Source organism: Geotrypetes seraphini, chromosome 1, assembly GCF_902459505.1.
Source record: "Geotrypetes seraphini chromosome 1, aGeoSer1.1, whole genome shotgun sequence".
NCBI lineage: Eukaryota > Metazoa > Chordata > Amphibia > Gymnophiona > Dermophiidae > Geotrypetes > Geotrypetes seraphini.
The window spans coordinates 302239774-302262782 of record NC_047084.1 but is presented as its reverse complement, the minus strand read 5'-3'; the positions used below and the strand labels follow the sequence as shown (position 1 = coordinate 302262782).

The following is a 23009-nucleotide window of genomic DNA, read 5'->3' as shown; positions in this document are numbered from 1 at the left end:
TGGCCTATAGACCAAGAGTGAATGCTTTGGGGGACAAGTTTTGTATTGACGTTTCCTTGTATTTGTATTGTATTGATTGAGGGTTCAACTTTCACTTTTTTTTGGACCCAAAACAGCTATTGGATTTTCTTGTAGCTAAAGAGGAAATGTCATGATCAGGCTGAAACAATGATGTGGGAAAGCCTCCAGGGAAAGTATTTTGCTTTTTTTTCCCCCTTATTGATTATTTCTATGTATCTTGGATCCTATTTCTGATAAATTGACTGTCTTAAGTTGATGATTTTTCCTGATCTTGATTTCTTTTTGTTGCCTGATGAACAGGCCATTTAACACTACTCTGTTTTCTCTTTTAACTAGTTCTTAATCCATAATAGGGCATTAACCTCCTATCCCATAAGTTTCTAATTTCTACAGGAGTTATTCATGAAGTAGTTAAATGCCTTTTGAAAATCCAGATATACAATATCAGCCGGCTCACCTTTATCCAAAGAAATGTAGCAGTTTGGTGGGATAAGATTTCCCTTGACAAAATCCATGTTGGTTTTGTCTCATTAATCATGCCTATATATATATTTAGTGGAGAGTAGAGGAAGCAATAAAAGGACAATGCAAAACTAATACTCTCCACTTAGCTTGGCTGGAATGTCTTATTTTGTCTATCACCATAGATGAAAGAAAAAGCCTCAAATTATACAGGTAAGCATAAATAATTAGCTCTACCAACCTCCACATCATTGGCATAAAAAAACTTTAATTTATATGGCAAGCACCAGGCAACAGCAAAAAAAAAAAAATAAAAGTAGAAAATTTGAAAAACCACTTCAAAAATCAATCACTAAACTTTAGTCCTTATACATTAAAGCCAACATTTTGCAGTAACACAGCCACTTCTTCAAGGCAAATTGGATTTCCACAGTTGCTGAACCAATCTGTAATATAACAAGTTTCTCAAAGTATAGTAATCGGGAAAGACTCACATTTTTTTTGATGCTGACCTAAAAGATGTTAAAAGAGTAAACCTCCCAAGCCCCAAGAACTAGAACCAGATAAGGGGGAGAGACAAGAGCGGAGCTGGTGGAGTGACAAATATACAACTACCACTGATTAATGAATGAGAAACACGGGAGAGCCCTCAGTCACACAGCCACCCGCTGGAACATCCAGCGGTACAGGCTGTCACTTGGCTTACACCCAGAAGGGTGTTAACTGTGAAACATCCCCGGGCTTATACTCCGTGTAAAATTTATAATAAAGTGCACCCAACAGTGCTCGGTGTGAAAAAAGATAATAATTAATCAAAAAAACACACACGCACTCCACCATAAATAGCAATTGTCTCTGCCCCTTATCCGAGGGGCCAAATTCAAACGTCCAAATCCAGCAAAGTAAGAATACCAACAGGAAGTACTTAGCTTCTCCGTGGAAACAAACAGCCAGCAGAGGTCTTAATTCGTCCAACGGGACTCCGTTTCGGGGGTACACACCCCCTTCCTCAGGAACAGCAGGCCATTTCCAGCTCTGTCATTCCAAGCTGTGCCGGATTATTTGGAGGGTCACAGCGCAGTCCAGCCGTTCCTGAGGAAGGGGGTGTGCACACCTGAAACGGAGTCCCGTTGGACGAATTAAGATCTCTGCTGGCTGTTTGTTTCCACGGAGAAGCTAAGTACTTCCTGTTGGTATTCTTACTTTGCTGGATTTGGACGTTTGAATTTGGCCCCTCGGATAAGGGGCAGAGACAATTGCTGTTTATGGTGGAGTGTGTGTGTGTTTTTTTGATTAATTATTATCTTTTTTCACACCGAGCACTGTTGGGTGCACTTTATTATAAATTTTACATGGAGTATAAGCCCGGGGATGTTTCACAATTAACACCCTTTTGGGTGTAAGCCAAGTGACAGCCTGTACCGCTGGATGTTCCAGCGGGTGGCTGTGTGACTGAGGGCTCTCCCGTGTTTCTCATTCATTAATCAGTGGTAGTTGTATATTTGTCGCTCCGCTCTTGTCTCTCCCCCTTATCTGGTTCTAGTTCTTGGGGCTTGGGAGGTTTACTCTTTTGACGTTGATTCTCTAGCCTCCTAGTATTTTCGGGTTTTTGCGATTTTCTACATAGACCTAAAAGATGTGGCACCCAAACTGCAGCTCAGCTGTTGTATAAGCATAATAAAATGTGTAACAGTTGTTCTGTAATTAGCTGCACAATAATGTTGCCACAGGTAGATCATGCAGAATGGTTAAAAAAAAAGTGAGCATACCATTGGCTAAACCAACAAATGTAAAAAGCATTACATTGCGCACCTTAAACCAAATTGAAATAGGAAAATAAAATCTAGACTTGGAAGAGTGATAAGTTATCCCAGGAGTATATGTGAATTATATCATAAAGGTGGAATAAGTGAGAAAATTGCTGCCTAAAAAGTATTGCAAAATGAATGTACAAGAAAATAAACATGCTGTGATAGGGCATAGTTGATTTATATTATAAATTGACACCGTGTAAATGATCATAGAAGTGTCCACCTGGATTATAAACAGAATATGAAATACAGGTCATACTTTTTTAGAAAATATATTAATGAATAAATAGAAGAAAAATATTCATAATAAACTTTTGTGATACAGTATTATAAAAATGGTCTAAGGTCCAATTCAGCTTTCATTCCAAAAGGTGTGACAGTATTTATTTGTGAATCAGTAACATCAGGTCTACATTGTCAGTAGACAGTGAAGTGTATTCCCAGTCCAGGACTCTCTAAGTGGACATATGCTATACTCTCCAGAAAGTTAAGCCTTAGCACAAGGCAAACATGGAAAGGCAAACATGGAAAGTTCTTATAATTTTCTGAAATATACTTTATTGAATAAATATAGTAGATGTACTCACAGTCAGTAGTTTTTCTGAATATTGTAGCTGAAGATGAAGGTGAAGATTTGAGGAACAGAAGCTTTATGGCAGAGGTGAGAGAACAGTTGGACAGTAAGGTATTCCAAGTTCTAGAGATGACATGCTGAATTATATAATTTTTATAGATCATGTTAGACCCTTGGTGCAGTTGAACTCGCCAAAATGGCCCACATTGGGTCCTTGTTCCTATTTTGTTGAATATGTTGGACTTTAAAGATTGTCAAGCTTGATTCTATTGGTCATCTCTGCTCTTTTTATTTCTATTTCTTTTGCTTTATCTTTCATCCGTCACAGGTTTTGGGTCTGGTAGTTTATCCCTACTTTGCCAAGCTGATTTTTCATCTGCCAACCTGAGTGTAGAACTGATTTAGGGCCTTCCAAGTGGTCCATTCCTCCTCTGCCTTGTCAGGAAGCTGCTTAGTCATTCTGATACCTATGACAATCCTAGCAGCAAAATGTTCTCAATTACATCTGTTATGAGACAGTTCCTGTGCAACTTAAAGCTTTTTTTGCCCTAGAGTCACTGTATCGAGGGCATCTGGTGTCCTGTTTACCAATTTCTGTCCGATTTGCTACACCTGGAATGTCTATTCCATCCCTCCCAATGTACTATCCTTAAATGGCTCTCTACTTCCTACCCCTTATCCTTCTCTTACCATCCCTTCCGTTCGAAAGTTGTTCTATGATACAACACGTAAAACCATTTATTCTGTAGTTGCGCCAACATTATGGAAAGCCCTCCCCATAACCCTTAGACAGGAAACTAATCTAAATAACATTTTAAGTCCTACCTTAAAACCTTTCTCTTTAAAGATGCTTTTGAGATCTAGATAAAAGGTTCATTCCAGATAACCCCACTTCCCTGATGTTTTTCCTTTACCTTTTCCTTTAATTTTAAATATTGTATCCTCACCCATTTCCCTTCTATTCGATGTTTGTTTAATATAAGTTCTTAGTATGTTTGTTATCCTCCTGACTTTTTAATCTATTTTTTTATGATTCTGTAAGATGTAAACTGCTTTGGTAATTAAAGCGGTATATCAAGCCATAATAAACTTGAAACTTGATCTTTACAGTACGTCTGTTACCCGAATTTATAGTTTTAAACATGTAGACCGCTTAGAAGCTCGATAAGCGGTATATCAAATTTTAATAAAACTTGAACTTGAAACTTGTGTGTGTTTTTCAGCAGAAATATTTGAGGTGTTCTGTTCGAGCAGAGGTACGGCATCTTCGGAGTGTCCTGTGTCACAGGTTGAAGGCAGCTCCAACACAGGTAAGAGGTTGCACATGTAGTGGAACTCAGGCAGCAGTATGGCATCCTGCAGGTGTGCCAAACATGCAGTCCATAGGAAACTTCTGTTTAGGTCATGTCATAATATCTAATGCAGATTCTAAATTTAACATTTGGCTAATTGCATAATGTAAATTTTGGCTCCTAAGTAATTGTATGGAATGGGATGATTTATCATAGCTTTTTCATCATGGATCTTCTCCACGACAGCCACAATGAATTGTGCCTCTCCTCTTCTCTGCCTCCCTCCCCCGCCAGTGCCTCTCCTCGCACCAATGCCTATCTTCTTCTCCGCCACCTACCAGTGCCTCTCCTCCTCTCTGCCCCCTCCCCCCCACCCACCCCACCTGTGCCTCTCCTCCTTGCGCCGGTGCCTTTCATCTTCTCTGCCCTCTCCCCCACACACCAATGCCTCTCCTCCTCTCTGCCCCCCTCCCCTGCATACCTCTTGAAAAGTTTGCCAGCGTGAACAGCATCTTCACCCTCCTGCTCAGCCAGCCTTGGCTTCCTTCTGATGTCACTTCCTAGTCATGGGACTTGGACGTGACAGAGGGGAGCCGAGGCTGGCACGAGCAGGAAATGGAAGGTGCTGCTTGCGCCGGTGAACTTCTTTAAGAGGTATGCGGGGCAGGGATTGCTCCTACCTTGCGGGTACTCTATTTTTTGGGGGAAGGGTTGGGGTGCTCCTACTATGGGAGGGTCTGTGGGGGCATAGCCCCTGACGTGGTCAGGAGCTGCTGTGGACTATTCATCATGGCCTATTCAGCAATGAATCGGTCTTAATGAATCGTCCTAGACCCGTAATTGTAGTGGGGAGAATAGGGAGGATGTATATTTTAGTGCAGCATATCAGCTCCTAAGGAATTGTAATGGATGTCTTCTTTGGGATTTATATTATTATTATTATTTTTTTTATTTTTTTTTTTACCAATATATCAATCAGTAGAGAAAACCTCAATTCAAATCAGAGATGGAATCCAATTAATGGAAACATGGGTACAAAACCATTGCCTAAAACTTAAAGAAAAAGCTATGTTTTTATTAGAACAATGTGGTAGTGTTTTTAAAGTACAGTAAGTGATCAGAACTTTACCTTTGAGACATAATACTAAAAGGGATAATCTTTTACACTAGAAAGTTAATATACTAGCTATCAAGAAGAAGGATTTTTTTTTATAAGGAGGATTCACTATTTGCTAGATCTGCCAGTTTTCCATCTATTGTTGCAGAGCCTGCTTCTATGCAAACAGTAAAAAGAGATTACTTAAGAAAATTCAAATCATTAAAAATACAGCAGCATGTCTAATGTATCTCCTTGAAATTAAACGGGTTAGACTACCCAGTTAACCTCACTATCAAAATCCTTGGAGTTATCCTGGACCGATGCCTGACTTTCGAAGTCCATACTAATGCTCATTTTAAAAATGTTTTGGTACCCTCTGGAAACTTCGCACCATCAAACACTATTTCAACTTCCTTTCCTTCTGACTGCTGGTCCAATCACTAATCTTAAGCATCCTAGATTACTGCAATATTATATACCTGGGATCCTTTAAAAAAACCATCAAACGCCTAAGAATCATTCAGAATGCTGCCGTTCGCCTCATTTACGATCTCAAAAAATCAGATCATGTAAGCCCTTATTACAAAAAACTGCACTGGCTGCCGATGGAGGCAAGAATCTTCTTCAGATTTGCTTGCCTCTGCTTCAAAACCTTAACAGGCTCATCTCCAATCTACCTGTCCTCATTTTGGGGCAAGTCTGCCTGAGAGAGGACTTCGAACGTTCAGGCCCACCCGCACATGTAATGCCCACCTGTTTGCCTTCCCGTCCCTAAAGGGCTTTGTCTACAAGAGATTCCTTGATAGATCTCTGGCATTCCAAGCAGGCAAATGGAATAAATGTCTAACCACTCTCATTTCTAACTCACCCTCCTACCAAACTTTCAGGAAATCGATCAAAACCTCTTTGATAAATTTCTCCAACTCCCTCCCTGCCTTGTAACCCTGCCTTGGATCTCCGATATGCCTCCGTATATCCTGACTCCTCCCGACTTGCTAAGTTAAACTGATTGTCTTGTTTGTAACATCGCTGTCTATGTACAGTCTCTTACTCTGTTAACTGCTCTGAACTGTTATGGTATTGCGGTATACAAAAATAAAGTTGTTATTATTATTATTATTATCATGCACATACATATGATTAGAATTACTTATTGATAAGTTTATACTGACTGCTGGTCAATGCCTGCATTTGTTTAAGTTATACACAATTGATTTTTAAAATATTTTATAGTCTGGCTTCTGCCTATTTGTCCAAGTTGGTTCAGATGCCTTCCAGTAATAGATTCTTTTGAGATTATATGATGCTACATTTCCCTGCCCTGAAGGAATTGGCATTAGAAATTAATTTTTATTTCAAGCTTTTTCTTTTAAATCGAGCTCCAGCTATTTGGAATTATCTTCCTTACAAATTAGAATTGCAAAGAATTATTTGATATTGAAAACTTGTTTAGAAACTAATGCTACTTATTTGTTGTTTGATCTTTTCTTGGAGCTATTTCATTTTTTTGGGTCAAAGTGAGGTGAATGACAGGGAGATCTACTAAATTTATTCCATTCATGTTTGTATTGCAAAAGGCAAAGGATTTCGGATAATAGGTTTTATTTCCCTGGTTGGAAATTGCTTACAGAAGGATGTCATCCACATCTTTCGACTCCACGTCCTTCTCCAGTGGGCTGTACTGCCACCTTCAGTTTTTCTTTCTGCTAGTGAATTGAGAAGGTGTCTTTCTGATTTTGTTCTCCTTAATTTTATTATTTTTGGTATTTTTCTTTAAGGCTGTAGTGCCCAGAAGTCCTCATTTTGGGGCAAGTCTGCCTGAGAGAGGACTCGGATTCCCTGGGAGCAGTCTGCTGCTAACATGGCATCCTTACTGCACTAATAGTTTTAGAAGCTCGGGATCCATTCCCCTTGGAGCTAGCTCATACTCTGATTTATCAGAGACTTGGATATAAAGGGGTCGGCTGCAATTTTTTTTTTTTTTTCTCTCCCCCTGTCATGATGTGCAGTCTAGTGGGGGTTTGAAGTCTGTCAGACTTGGCACGACTAGCAGCCCAAAGATCAAGTTGTTTGGACCTGGGATGAATAGCCAACTTCCAGAAGAGTCATCTGGAACTGGCCTAGAATACCTGGGAGTCTGTTTCAGTACTTCACAAGGGTATATCTGTCTTCCTAAGCCATGCAAACAGAAGCTGATGAAGCAGATTACAGACCTCTTGGTGAGGCTGAACCCCACAGCTTGGCGTTACCTCCATGCTCATAGATGTGCTTCCCTGGGAAGAGGCTCACATGCATCCGTTCCAGGACTCTCCTGTCCTGTTGGTCGCCCCAAAAGGATTCCCTCCAGCTGATGCTTCCCTGGATGGCGGAAACACAGAACAGTCCTGTGTTGGTGACTCCAGAGGGATTTGTTGTCCAAGGGCATGCCACTTCACTTTGCCTCATGATTGATGCTGCCGACGATGCCAGCCTATACGGCTGAGAGCCCATTGCTGCAGACATTGGAGCAGGGCCACTGGATCCTTCCCCAGAGGAAATGGTCCATAAATCGATTGGCTAGCATTAGACAGTAGAGAAATCCCTGGAAAGCAAGTCAGTCAGGGTTTTCTCAGACAGTACCACCACGATACTTTATGTTAACTGACAAGGGAGCACCAGAAGTGCTCTACTGCGACTGGAGGCCCAGTTGTTGTTCCAGTGGGTAGCAGCTCATCTGCAGGCTCTTTTCACAGCCCATGTAGCAGAAGTAGAAAATGTATAAGCAGAGTACCTCAGCTGGCTGACACTGGACATGAAGAAAAGGTCACTGGTCATGATGGAAGGGCATTTGACCTCATTGTTCAACATTGGGGGTCAACCAACAATGGACTTAATAACATCAGCCTGGAACAAGAAGGTAGGTCGCTTCTACAGCTGAAGATTCAAACCCAGAAGTGCTGGGTTGGCCACATAAGTACAACCATGGCTGGAAAAAGGGCTGCTTTGTGTTTCCCCCATGGCCCATGGTAGGCTGAGTCATTTGCAGAATGGTGAGCCATCCAGGGCTAGTGGTACTGGTGGCTCTGGATTGACCATGCAGCCTGTGGTAAGCAGATCTAGTTTGTCTCCAAAGAGACAGAAGCATCAAGCTGCCAATACATATGGATCTTCGCAGGATTAAGTTCCCATGGAGAATCTGGAACACTTTGTGCTTACATCATGGCTCTTGAGAGCACGCAGCCTTAGCACATAAGGCATACTCGGGACTAGTCATCTCTACTATGCTCAAAGCTAAGAAGTTTACAACAGTTGCAGCCTATGCAAAGGCCTGAAAGACTTTTCAGTGCTGGTGTGCTAAAGATAATATAGAGCCCTTTAAAGCACAAATTTCAGTTGTCCTGGCATTCCTACAGGCTGGACTAGAAAAGGGCCTGGAAGTAGGATTATTTAAAGTACAAATGGGCAGGTCTGTTGGACTTTTGGACCGAGTAGAAAATAATTATTTGGCTTTGCACCCAGACATGTCCAGATTTTTGAAAGGAGCACTCAGATTGCGCCTGCCTGTATGATATCCTTTCCCTGAAGGGACGTAGTATAGCTCCTTTCGAGCCCCTTCAACAGCCACCGCTGATGGATCTCGCAGTCAAGACTGTTTCTAGTGGCAATTGCTTCTAAGAGAAGGGTCTCAGAGTTGCAAGCACTTCCATGCAGAGAACTGTTCTTCAGAATCACAGAAGTGGGGATTTTCCTACGAACAGTCCCTTCTTTCCTACCAAAGGTTGTTTCAGCCTTCCATGCCAACCAGGAGGTTTATTTACCAGCTTTTCAGTGTATGGGTCCGATGAAGCAAGATAAGCTGTTGCAAGTGCTAGACATAAGAATGGTCTGCTCTTTGGAGAAGACCAATGACTCGTCTTTCAGATCATTTTTTTGTTCTCATTAGTCTGGCTAGATAAGGCATACCAGCTTCCAAAGTATCTATTTCTATAGGGATCTGTAAGATGATTTCATTGGCATACATTGACACTGGCAAACAGCTGCTGGTCTCTCTGAGAGCACACACTACCAGAGGTGTGGCCTCTTCATGGGCAGAGTTTCAGGTGGTTCTGCCCAAGGAGATATGTAGGGCAGCTACATGATCTACTCTCCATATTTTTATGAAGTTCTACAGAGTAGATATAGCGGCTTGTGAGGATGCCACATTTGGGTCCTCAGTTTTACGAGCAGGTTCATCTGTCCCACCCTGGATGTAAGATATTACTTTGGTATGTCTCCTATTGTCTGGCATCCTTTGGCCTTTACACTACAAGGGAAAATTTTTTTACCTAGATTAATTTTCATCGTAATAGAAGAAAGAGGATTCCGGGTGTCCTATCCTGTTAGTTACTTCGCCTGCTTTCTGTGTCAGACAGATTTTGTAAGTCTGAAGATCTTTTCCAGCTGGTTGGTTAAGAATGTATGATTGTACTATTTTGGTACTGTGATGCTGTGTTAGTGTGCATTTTTGGTTATAAATAAACAATTGCAAAAAAAAAAAAAAATGTATTGGATAAAAAAAAGAAAAGAAAGTAATGGAAATTGATAAGTCTTTAAAACTCCAGAGCCGTTAGTGCTGGTTGCACACTAAGAGGAGAATTTTTAATTCCATCTAGTTATACTGTTTGAGTTACCATTGTTCACTTTATTTGTTATAGAGCAGAACAGAAATGTATTGGCCCTTAGCGCAGATCTGAACCCCCTTACTTATCAGAGGCTTTCCCGAAGCATCAGCCACAGCCACAAATCTCTCTCCCTCCAGCACCTGAAGCAGCAACCAGTCCCAACAACCCCCCTCACTTACCCGAAGCAGTAGGCAGAGGAAAGGCCCTACCGGGGCAGGCCGGAAACAGCCTGTTTATGGCACTGCCTCTGCTCACCAGCTATTGCTACTGCTTTGGATAAGTGAGGGGTGTGTGTGTCAAGGGTTGCTGCTTCGGGGGCTGGAGGGAGGGAGATTTGTGGCTGTGGCTGATGCTTCGGGAGAGCCTCTGATAAATAAGGGGGTCAGATCTGCGCTGAGGGAGGGAAGGAGGGCAGACCCGTGTGGCGGGGGAGGGTGTGTGTGGAAGGGAATGGTTTAAGTACTGGTCCTGTAGGGTGAAGGGGAGGGGAGATGGATGGATGGATGGATGCTGGACCCATATGTGAGGGGTAGAAGGGGGAAAGAGAGTGGCCTACAAGTTAGGGTAGGGTACGATAGAGTGAGGTGGGAAGGGAGAAAAAATTATTTTTACAGTAACTTTCAAGGAATCGGAAACTACAGTTATCTGGCATCCACCAATTCCCATGGGTGCCAGATACCTGAGAGTTTAATGTATTATAGTTGTAATCAACTGTTTTGGTACAAACCTGAAGGTTTATACAGTTCCCTGGGGAAGGATTCAGAGTCGAAAGATATGGATGACATCCTTCTGCAAGCAATTCACGGCCAGGGGTAAAAAACCTATCATCTGGAATCCTTTGCCCTTATACTTCAAATAAAATTATTGAAGTAAGAACCTAATTTCCCTTTGCATTCCCCATCCTTTCCAATAACTCATCTGCTCCCCTCCCACTTTGTGGTTGATACTTATGGGATCTGGCATGCACAATATCACTGTAAAAACTCATTACTATTGACACTCTAATATCATTGACTTATATTGAATAGCTTTACTTGTAGTTCTGACTATGGGTAAAACAGCTGACCCTATTGCTCTCAGTATACAAGTTATTTTCCAAAGGAGAGACTTGTATGCCCTGTTAGTAGGGATACAAAGATTGAGATAAATTTTCAGTTATCTGCAGCATGCCTATGATTAAGTGCAAACTCACTTTATTTATTAAGCTCCCTTTCCAGTTCTTGATTATGGTTTGAGAAATAGTTTTAAAGTGGAAGCTTCACTTTGTGCTGGATTCTGTGACACTTTTGTGGTGGTTTTCACAAATTTCTTGGTGGTGGTGGTGGTGGGGGGGGGACTTGCAGTCAAATCATCACAAGTTACAAATAAATTGCAGACTTCTGAAAATGATGATACCCTAGCTCTTCATGGTAAAGACCTCTGAGTCTGGTTTTTCCACAGCATATTCCTCCCAAGACTTAATGAATGTGATGAAAGGGTGACCACATGTCTCAGTTTGAAATTTTGAAACTTCAGAGTAGTTATGTTCTATTTTTTGTGTGTGTTTAGGTCCAGATACTGTTCAACAATGAATCGTTACCAGATCACATGACCATGAAGCAACTTTGGCTATCACAGTGGTATGGCAAGGTTAGTATAGTTTGGCCACTTAATGAGGAAATGACATATTATAACAGTCCTGCATTCCTGTCCATTTTGACTGTTCAGATGGAATTCTGTATTTAGAAAGTATAATTTTACTCATTTCATGCCAAGGCCTATCTGTCTGGTGGGTTCACAAACTTATCTAATGTATCTGGGGCAGAGAAGGATTAAGTGATTACCCAGGGTCACAAGGAGCAGCATGGGGTATTAACCCATAACTTCAGGGTGCTGAGCGTCTAATCACCACGCTATACTCTCCTGAGACTGAAAAAAAGTTACAAAGAATATCTCTGCAAGTTCACTTTTCAGTTCTATCAGCACTCTGGGATGTATATCATCCAGTCCAGATGATTTACTACTCTTCAGTTTGTCAAATTGACCCATTACATCTTCCAGTGGTTGCAGAGATTTGTTTGAATTTTTCTGGGATAACTGGGATTGTTTTGAATTTCTCTGATTCATCAGAATTGAATACCATTTGTGGCACTGATAACTCCCCCACATCTTCCTCAGTGAAGATCGAAGCAAAAAATTAAGTTAATCTCTGTGCTATGGCCTTGTCTTTCCTGAGAGCCTCTTTTATCCCTCTGTTGTCAAGTGGTCCAACTGATTCTCTTCCCAGCTTCTTGCTTTTATTATACCTAAAGTTTTTACTGTGTGTGCTTGCTTCCAGTGCAGTCTTCTTTTCAAAGTCTCTCTTTGTCTTCCTTATTTATGCCTTGCATTTGACTTGCCATTCCTTGTGCTGTTTACAATTATTTTCAGTCGGATCATTCCACTTTCTGAAGGATTCTCTTTTAGCTCTAATAGCTTCCTTCACTTCACTTGTTAACTATGCCGGCTGCCGTTTGGTCTTCCTTCCTCCTTTTTTAATACATCCATGAAATATATCTAGTCTGGGCTTCCAGGATGGTTATATTTGAATAACATCCATGCCTGATATAAATTTTTGACATTTGCAGCTACTCCAAGTTTCTTTTTTCCATTCTTTTCATGTTATCAATCTCCTTTTTTTAAAGTTAAATGTTATATTGGATTTCCTGTGTGAACTTATTCCAGGGATTATATCAAATCTGATCATGTTATGGTTATGATCATGATTATCAAGCAGCCCCAGCACCATTATCTCTCACACTAATGCTTGAGTTTCCTATGACGTTGCTTCCTTTAGGCAGACGTCAGAGGAAAGGACCCAGTAGGGTTGACCGTGGGCTTCCTGTTTATAGTGCTGCTCACTGCCAGCAAAGAACTAAAGGTTTTAAAAGGTACCAGATGGATGGGGGAATGGAGTTGAGAGATAAACGATCACCTGGGGAGGAGGGGAAGAAAAGATTCAGGGGGATGGAGCTGTCATGCCCATCTACTTTGAGATCAGGCCAGCCTAAAATTGGGTGTCTAACTATACTTTTGCTCCATGAGTCTCTTTCAGTTTATCTTAAAGTAAGACCCACATTGTAGCTGGAGGCTGGAAAGTCCATAATTTCTGGCTGACTCAAATTCAGCGAGGAGACTGCCCGGGCTTTCTGCTCTACTCCCTTTTGTGAGGTATATCCAAAGGAGAAGCTAAGAGACAAAAACAGTCTAGTAAATACATGGTCCATATGTATATCTCCATCTTGCCCCTCCCCCTAATAAAGTAAGCTTTCTACTTGCATCTGCTGCAAAGAAGAGTCATTTCTTTCTCTGAATAGCTTCCAATCAGTGTTTCATACTATGTGTGTGCCTTAAGAACAGCTTTAAAAACGTAACTCGTTCTTAACCTGGAGACTTCCTGTACTGCATTATTTTCCAAATCCACATCCAAACATTGACACTTGTAGTCAAAATTAGCACTCCACCATAATGGGGGGGGGGTAGTTTTACAAGTTACTTATAAATGAAGTTGCCTCATACAGCCATAGAGCTGATTATCATTTTAAAAAAAATCACATTCTGCCTAATGGTTATGGGAGCAGGGCTCAACATTTCTGGTGTGAGGGCTCATAGTATAAATATGGTAAATCGTTTCATAAAGAGGGTCAAGTTACACCAAAAAGAGAGAATCTGATACAATTAAATGGAATTTGACAAAAGGAGAGTTATCACTAAAAATTCTGTTGTGTTTGACCCTAAGACACAAGAAGGCAACTTCTTATGTTCTTATGAATGAAAATCTAAAGAAAACCCTGAATTGTATACTTTATGGACTAGTGTCGAGTCACTGTGCCCTTAGTTACTCAATTAACTAATTTTCAGCTGCTTGACTTCAGCCTTCCCTGTTGAAAGTATACCTCACTATATATTGAACTTTATCATGGGAATGAAATCATCACAAAGTTTCTACAAAGCCACTTCTAAAGCTCTGGGACTCTACTGAACCACAATGAGAGCATTTATCTCCAAATGGAGAAGACTTGGAAAAGTGGTAAATCTTCCCAGGAGTGGCCAATCTGCCAAAATTAATCTGAGGATTCAACAACTCTTCCAGGAAGTAACACAACTTCTCTGAAGAACATCCAAAGAACTTCAGGCCTCTGTAGTCTCAGCTAAGGTTATTTATAACCTCAGAATAAGAAACAGACTAATCAGAAAATGGGATTCATGGGAGAGCAGCAAGGTAGAAACTGCTATTATCTAGAGCTAGCATCAAGGTTGATCTCACATTTGCAAAAACATACCTTGATGATCACTGTCTCTTGACATAATGTTTAGAGACAGATGAGGCAAAAATGGAACTCTTTGAACTACAGGTTGCATTATATCTGGCATAAAGCAAGAACACCATACCAGTAGTCGAACACGGTGGTACTAGTGTGATACTTTGCTACTGCAGGATATGGAAAACTTACTGTTTATTGGAGAAACCCCAGGAAAGAGACTTGGGAGTGCCATCCGCGCAATGTGCGGCGGCGGCAAAAAGGGCGAACAGAATGCTAGGAGTGATTAAGAAGGGGATCACAAACGGATTGGAGAAGGTTATCATGCCGCTGTACCAGGCCATGGTACACCCTCACCTAGAATACTGCATCCAGCACTGGTCGCCGTACATGAAGAAGGGCACAGTATTACTCAAAAGGGTCCAGAGAAGAGCGACTAAAATGGTAAAGGGGCTGGAGGAGTTGCCATGCAGTGAGAGATTAGAGAAACTGGGCCTCTTCTCCCTTGAAAAGAGGAGACAGAGGGGACATGATCGAAACATTCAAAATACTGAAGGGAATAGACTTAGCAGATAAAGACAGATTGTTGACCCTCTCCAAGGTAAGGAGAATGAGAGGGCACTCGCTAAAGTTAAAAGGGGATAGATTCTGTACAAACATAAGGAAGTTCTTCGTCACCCAGAGAGTAGTGGAAAACTGGAACGCTCTTCTGGAGGCTGTTATAGGGGAAAACACTCTCCAGGGATTTAAGACAAAGTTGGACGGGTTCCTGTTGTACCGGAACGTATGCAGGTAGGGCTGGCCTCAGGTCACTGGTTTTTGATTTGGGGGCCACCGTGGGAGTGGACTGCTGGGCACGATGGACCACTGGTCTGACCCAGCAGCGGCAAGTTCTTATGTCCTTAACCATAAATTCTGCACTGTACCAGAAAACTATTAAGGAGAATGTCCAGTTGTCCATCTGTTAGCTGAAGTGTACTTGAGTTATGTGGCAAGATAATAATCCAAAACGCAAATTCAAGTCTACATCTGAATGACTGAGGAGAAGCAGAATTATTTTTGGACTGGTCTAGTCAGTCTTGACTTGAATCTAATAGAGATTTTGTGGCAGATACTGAAGCAAGCTTTTTATAAATAGCTACCAGAATGGCTTTAGAGTTAACCCTGTCCTCAGGTGAGAAGCTCATGAGTTATAAATCATCAAAAGTATTAGGAGTGATTCTAGATTCCAGTCTCACCATGGGTGAGTAAATTACCTCATTGTTCAAGAGATTTTTCTTCAGATTGAGGCAGTTGAGGACAATAAAATCAGTCCTGAGCCTGACTAGTTTTCGGACAGTGACTCAAGCAGTTCTACTTCCATATCTAAATTATTGCAACTCTTTATATTGCAACATCATAAAGAAAGGACTTCAGAGGTTGCAGCTACTCTAGAACACAGCAGCTAGCCTGATTTTCCATGAGGCCTGATTTGAGAGGGCCAGTCCACTGACAATAGAACTACACTGGCTGCCAGTCAAGTATAGAATTCAATTTAAAATTGCATGTATGTTTCACAGGGTTATATATGGAGAAAACTCGGCTTGGCTAACTTCAGCCAGTTAAGTTTCACACTCCTATAACTCAAAAATGACTCAACACTATAAATTACCTCTTCCCTCTCCATGTCAAGTTTGGAGGAAATCACTCTTCGAATCCACCTTTGAGTTTCAAGGCCCCAAAATTTGGAACTGCCTTTTTACATGCTTACGTGAGACCTCTTCTGTCTTCAATTTAGAAAGGTGCTAAAAACACATCTGTTTTCATTATAGTTTTGCTATGATTCATAATGTCTATGTTGCTAACCTTTTTAATCTTTTGTAAGGCGCATTGATTCTCAGATGACATTTGCTGGGTTTAAGAAACAATATGGTATCTATTAAAATATGCATTTGTATTGCATTGATAGTGTGGGTATATTATATTAATGTTCTGTTTTTCTGTTTAATGTGTTCAGGTCTAAAACTGTATTGTGGTTTATCCTAGGACAATGTGGATGATGTCTTCCACGGAACCTGGTATGGACAGTACTAAAGAGTACTGTCACTTTAAAAGTTTTGAAAGTCTCGAGACTACCTTTACTGCGCATGCGCTAGTGCCTTCCCACCCGCTCACAGGACCGTCAGTTCTCAGTTTTCTGCGGAGCTGAGAAGCTGTTTCTTGGATTCTCTCCTAGTGTGTCAAACTTATTCATTTTGTGCCATTCCATGGCATTTTTTTCTTCATAATTTTGTATTTTATATACTTTTATTTTGAGTTGAAATTTTTTTGTTTTTGACCGACTTTTTATTTTGGGCCTATGAGATCTATTTTCATCTTAACGTCTGCTTGACCTCCCTGGATCATAGACTCCTTTGACTTTGTGTCGGCGGTGTTCCCTTTGTGCAAAGTTCCAAGTGGCTTCAAACAGTTCACTCGGTTTAACAGGACCATCTTGGCCACTGACTCGTACAATTGGTGTGTACAGTGCTTTGATCCTAAACACTGGGTCATTTCTTGCACCCTCTTTTACTGAACTGTTGGGCCCGTGAGTCAACACAGGTGAGAAGGCACCAGTGCATGCATATATGGGCAATCTTAAGACTTTCAAAATTTTTAAAGTGACTACAATTTAGTACTGGCCTCTGTGAATGACATCACCCACGTGAGTATCTGCCTGCTGTCCTTGGATAACACCTGTTACAGGTAACTTTGCTTTATGGTTTGACACTTGATGTCCCACCAATTTTAAAAATAGGCCATGTTGGTTTATGTATTACACACTAAATAAAAGAAAAAGAACTACATAAAATAATAGGAAAACCTAACCATAATCAACCCAAGATAATTAAAATGAAACAGTTGCAATCAGGCATGCAGGTGGCAACCCCACTCTGTGGATCTCCACCAGTGAATCTCCAGTGTCAAACTCAATCACGTTAAGGAGCTGAAATCTAACACACACACTTACACACACACACACACACACTTACTTCTTCATTACTCCTAGTAATAACTGTTGCCACCAGTCCGATTCAAGATTTATTTTTGATATACCGTCTATAAAAAATACATGTCTAGACAGTGTACATTATAAAAAAATTAAAGGAAGCAAATAAAAAACAGTAGTTTATCAAATGTTAAAACTACTGGACGAATTTAAATTAACATACATGAGACAAAAGGATAATAGGGGAGGGAGAGGTTGTTTAAAATACATTGAAGTAAAATTAATAAAAAAAAAAAAAAAGGACGGTAAATGGGGAGTGGTAAGAACAACAGGAGGAGATCAGTTTAAGAAAGTGTTGGCTATTTCAAAAATACTTATGAATCAGGAAGTTTAAAAGTGGGAGTCTGATGCTAGAGAGTGAAAGCATCTTTAAAGAGGAAAGTTTTAAGTTTAGTTTTAAATTTTTCGAGGGAATTCTCTAATCGAATGTCGAGTGGAAGGGCATTCCACAAAGAGGGGGCGGTAACTGAGAAGATGGATTTGCGAGTGATGTCATGAAACAGTTCCCAGATTGACGGTATAGAAAGTAAATTTTGATTATTTGATCGGAGGACCCTTGATGATGAGTAGGGGACCAAAAGTTTGTCTATAAATGTCGGTTGATTAGAGTTTTTAGTTTTGAAGGTGAGGAGAAGTATTTTATAGGAAAGACGATGAGAAACAGGTAACCAATGTTTATGAAAGAGAGGGGTGACATGGTCAAACTGATGTCATGAAACAGTTCCCAGATTGACGGTATAGAAAGTAAATTTTGATTATTTGATCGGAGGACCCTTGATGATGAGTAGGGGACCAAAAGTTTGTCTATAAATGTCGGTTGATTAGAGTTTTTAGTTTTGAAGGTGAGGAGAAGTATTTTATAGGAAAGACGATGAGAAACAGGTAACCAATGTTTATGAAAGAGAGGGGTGACATGGTCAAACTTTTTAGCATGATAGATTAATTTAAAAGCAGTATTTTGTAATAATTGTAAATGACGGATTTCTTTCTTGGTTATGCCTTGATAGAGGTCATTACAGTAATCAATAGTTGAGATTACTAGGGAGTGAATCAAGATAGTAATAGAGGAATGGTCGAGAAAAGAGGAAATAGAACGGATGAGTTTGAGCTTATGAAAGCATTTCTGCATAACTGCACTAATTTGTTGATGGAAAGTAAAAATATTGCATGTCTGCTGTCCATAGATTGTTTGCTATATAGTTTATATGAAGCAGATTTACAGGTTTTTGCGTTGCTTCATATTATCTGGCAAAGGAGAGATATTATGTTACTGTTACTGAAGTTGACTCCAGACTCTGAATATATATTTGTTCTGTTACATGACAAGTGAGAAATCTGAGACTGATGTTTTTCATAAAGCTTTTTAATATGGGATAGGTAATTCCATATTAAACTAGGGTTACTGTATTTCTGAAAATAAGACACATGGCCCTGTCCCTACACTAAACTACCTGTTAGTCTCTCCTCTCCTTCCTTCCCGTCTTCCCTCCCCCCCTCTTTGGGACAGCAGGGGGGGGGGTCACCCACAGGTGGGTGCAATGTCAATTGTAGTTCTGCCATGGGTATTGATGGTCCAAGGCCAGGTTCTCGCTCCTGTTGCGAGCCGCTGGCTGGAGGTGGCAGGAAAGACTCCAGCTTTGCCTGAGCTCAAAGCTGTGTCTGGAGGGCCTCCAAGCATATGCACACACAGTGATGTCAGGCCAATGCATGGACACCCTCCAGATGAAGCCAGAGCCGGGGTCTTTCCTGACACCTCCAGCCAGTGCCAAATGAGCCTCCAGTGGCTCGCAACAGGAGCCCTTGTCCCTGGACCACTGGTACATGTGGAAGGACTGTGATTGATGTGACTCCCACCTGCGGGTGACCCCCCAGTGCCACCTCATTTCTGCTGCCCCCTCCCGAAAGGTTAAAAAAATATCCTTGACAAAACTGCCAAGTTTTAGAAAAACAGACACCTGGACAGTCCTCTAAAAAGAGTACATGTCCAGATAAATCTGGATATATAGTAGCCCTATATTTAACTTAAAGTTAAACAATGAAAAATTTTTGGCATGTTTTAGTCAGCTTTGAATTTGTTGTGTTCAGTGTGTCGCATTCATGAATGTAGACTGTCAGGTGTATTACAACAGAAGATCTAGATCTGTTCCTGAAAAGACAACCCAAAATCTAACGCTACCCCAAGATACCGAAAAGAGTTAAGGTGTTTTAAGCAAAAGACCAACTAAAGTAGAGGGTGAAAGGAGGATGAGTCAAATGACCAGAGATCTTAGAATGCAAAATCTTCTCATTGTTCTAATAGTGTGTTGTGCTGATATGTGATCATTTTGCAGTAGTTACATTCTGTTTTTTACTACAGTGTAAACTGCCTCTGTGCACTGCCTTAGGTGAATTTCTTCAGAAAGATGGTTAATAAATGTGGGATGCTAAAGGGCAGTTATACTTTTTTCTTTTAAAATTTCCCAGTACTCTGAAAGCTTTCTGTTGGCCTTTTGCTTTTAGAAGAAGACCTGGGTGTCTAAGCAGGACAGATCAATCTGAAAGTTATTCTTTTGTGTGACTTGTTTTATTTATTCTTGCATTCTCATGTAAAAGCAGTACAAGTGGGCAGTATGGTAATATAGTTAAGAAATAAAGTTCCCCAGACAAAATGTGTAGGTATTTCTTACTTTCTTCAAAGGCTTTGATCATTAACTTACTCTTTTGTTTTTGTTTTTTCCAGCAAGCTCCTCTTATCCTGAACTACAGTGTTAAAGAGAAGAGAAGGTAGAATTCCTACAGAGCTTTAAAGGAGTTTTTAGAAGAGCACAAGTTACTTTACCAGTGTTCCATCTTTGTATAAAAACATATCTTGCCCAGTGGAGGACTAATTGATGAATTATCTAATTTAAACATGTCCCTTCTTATTCTGACTTTTATTTTTCTTTTTTTTTAATAAAAATGTGAAAATCAACATGCTATCCACATTTTGTTTTTATCTACATTTGTGAGGTAACAGAGCTTCACCAAATAGTTTCCTGATTAGTCCAGCAAAAATGAGTCTTGCAGTCTAATTTGAGGTCTGTGGAAGTATCCTAAAACATATATTTTAATATTTGTTTTTAAAAATTGCAGCACAATTCCTTATCTTAAGTTAGGTGCCCCCATTCAAAGCAATGCACAAACCTCCAGCAGTTTTTAACAAGTCTTCAGAAGCTCATTTTTCTGCTATTCTACACTGGAGTTGTCTGTGATATGGAGTGACTTCATTTTGAGTTTGATTAGTCCCAGAAGTCTGTCATAATATGGCGGCCTATTAAGCAGAGATCATTTCAATAAATTTTGAGAAGTGGTATTTCAACTTGAGCATGACTTAGGAATTTAAGTCTGAATATGAAGTTATACAATTGACCACTTTTATGTGGTTTCTCAAGCTAATTTACAGGTGGAATGTTCTTACAGTGGTTTCCATGGGAAGGATTATGCAGCCAATCAATGACTAATATACTAGAGCAAAGCTGCTCAAATGTGAAGACCATGGTCTGGACCATGGAACCCTCCCAAGTGGACTACGGGGATGCCAACGCCATTGATGGCAACTTGCCCAAAAAATTTAATTTTGTCTTCATTCTTCCCCCTTAAATGAAATACCTGTGTTGGCCAGAGCTTGCTGAATGAATTTTCATTTTGGGCATCTGCCAGCACTGTCCCTGAGCAGCTGCTGCCAGACACAGGTCCCCATGGTGGAGCTTGGGGGATCCCTGCCAGCCACACTAAGGGAAAATAAATTTTGGGTAGGCCTGATCCCAAAGTGGGCATAGGACCATTTGAGTCCACTGTGCATTCTAAAACATTTACTGCATCCCAGTTCTCCAAAGCAGGAAGCCTACATCAGAGGAAGTGGAATGCAGCAGACCTTGAGCATCAAAGGCTGCAAAGCCCCACATTACTTTATACTGCTGTTGCAGACCTGGGAGGATGCAGGATGGTGGTGATGTTGAGGGGAATGGAAGCAAGAGGATATGCTTTACTAGGGGAGAGAAGGTTTCAAGGTTTATTAAAAATTTGTTATACCATTTAATCTGAAATTCAAAGCGGTGTACTATAAAATTCATCGTCAGCATACAATGACATAAAAACAATTGATTAAAAACAGAACATATCATTATGGGGGATATGTCAGTAAAACAAACAAATATACATCAGACAAGCAAAAGTAACAAGAAGAAGAAGGGGAGAACTACAATCAATAAAGAAAAGAACAAATAAGGGAAGAACAATAAGGAAAGGGTAGACCTGAAAAATAATGAAAAAATTGTTGCCCTAACTAGGGCAGTTATGTCTTAAAAGCGTCTATGAATAGGAAAGTCTTCAACTTAATCTTGAAGTTTCTTCCCTTATATAGTTGGGAATGGAATTCCAAAGGGAAGGTGTTGTCACAGCAAAATTATTGGATCTTAAAGTATTAGTATATTTTAAGGATGGAATGTTAAGGAGATTGTGAGCTGCAGAACGGAGAGATCTGGATGGGCTTTATGGACTAAGTAGTTTATCAATAAATTCTGGTTGTATAATCAAGTTTTAAAGGTTAAAAGAAGAATAACTGATTTGGTGCTCGATAGGTAACCAATGTGTCTTATGCAGAAGAAGAGAAATGTGGTCATATTTCTTTGCATTATAAATGATTTTTACTGTTGTATTCTGCACAATTAGAAATCGCCTAAGTTCTTTTTTTTTTTTGTTATTCCTTTAAAGAGGGCATTGCAGTAATCTATACATGAAATAATAAGGGAATGCATTAGGATGTTCAAAGATGCAGTATCCAAAAGTTTAGAAATTGATCTAATCATTCTTAGCTGATGAAAACATTGCTGGACAACCGTACTAATAAGGAGATAAGAAAATTTGCTATCTAAAGTGATCCCTAACAGTTTTAATGAAGGTGCAGATTTGATGGGTGAAAAATCAAGTATGAAAGGGGCCTGTATGGATAATCCATCTTTGAATGGGAAGATCATGACTTTAGCCTTATCAACATTTAAGGATAATGTGCGAGTCCAACCAGAGTTTAATTTTCTCAAGTTTTTCATTAATAACTACCTCACCAGAATTGTTCAGATCTATAGGATGAATAAGCGGCACATCGTCAGCGTAGGCATACACTGTAAAACCAATAGACTGACCTAAGGTCAAGAGCAGCACCATAAAAATATTAAAGAGTAAAGGAGATAATATAGAGCCCTGAGGTATACTGTGCTTGTTTGTAAAAGATTCAGAAGATGCAGAATTGAAGTTTACTTTAGAGGTGCATTCTGAGAAGAAAGATGTAAACCTATCCAACACTTGATCGGTGATACCAATGTCTTGAAGGCGCTCCAATAGAAGTTTATGATCAATCGTGTTGAAAGCCGAAGAAAGATCTAAAGAAATGAGTAATACAGACTGATGGTAATCAAGATGATATAAAATTTTGAAGTCAGACCTATGAGCGAGAGTTCAGTAGAATGATGTTGACGGAACCCCGTTTGGCTTGAATGTAATACATTAGTCTTTTCGATAAAGTCTGTAACATGCCTAAAGACCATTTTTTTGGTAAGCTTAAATAGAAAAGAAGCATTAGTTATAGGCCAGTAATTAGAAACCTCTTGAGTACTAGTTTTATGATTTTTGATTATTGGATAGATGATGGATTTTTTCCAATCATGAAGCAAGGATACGAGAAGGAAAGCAAGGGGGGAGATGATAGACCTGAGGAAGAAGCAAGAGTGAGATGTTGGACTGGAAGAGAGATGGTGAAAAAGTGAAGCAAGGGATGTGGGGAAGGTC

At 40.3% G+C, this 23009-nt stretch overlaps 1 protein-coding gene across 3 annotated transcripts in view; it reads left to right on the top strand.

Moving 5' to 3' along the window:
* The window catches only part of PCGF1 (polycomb group ring finger 1), a 126384-nt gene extending 106227 nt beyond the window's left edge, over positions 1 to 20157 (top strand). For 2 of the 3 annotated variants that reach the window (XM_033954998.1, XM_033955008.1), the window contains exons 7-9: positions 4092 to 4178; positions 11448 to 11528; positions 19927 to 20157. In XM_033954998.1, the coding sequence (XP_033810889.1) occupies positions 4092 to 4178; positions 11448 to 11528; positions 19927 to 19974 (216 nt within the window). In that variant the 3' untranslated portion in view covers positions 19975 to 20157. The remainder of the gene's footprint in view (positions 1 to 4091; positions 4179 to 11447; positions 11529 to 19926) is intronic. The other variant, XM_033955016.1, reaches the window with a different exon arrangement.
* The last annotated feature ends 2852 nt before the right edge of the window (positions 20158 to 23009 follow it).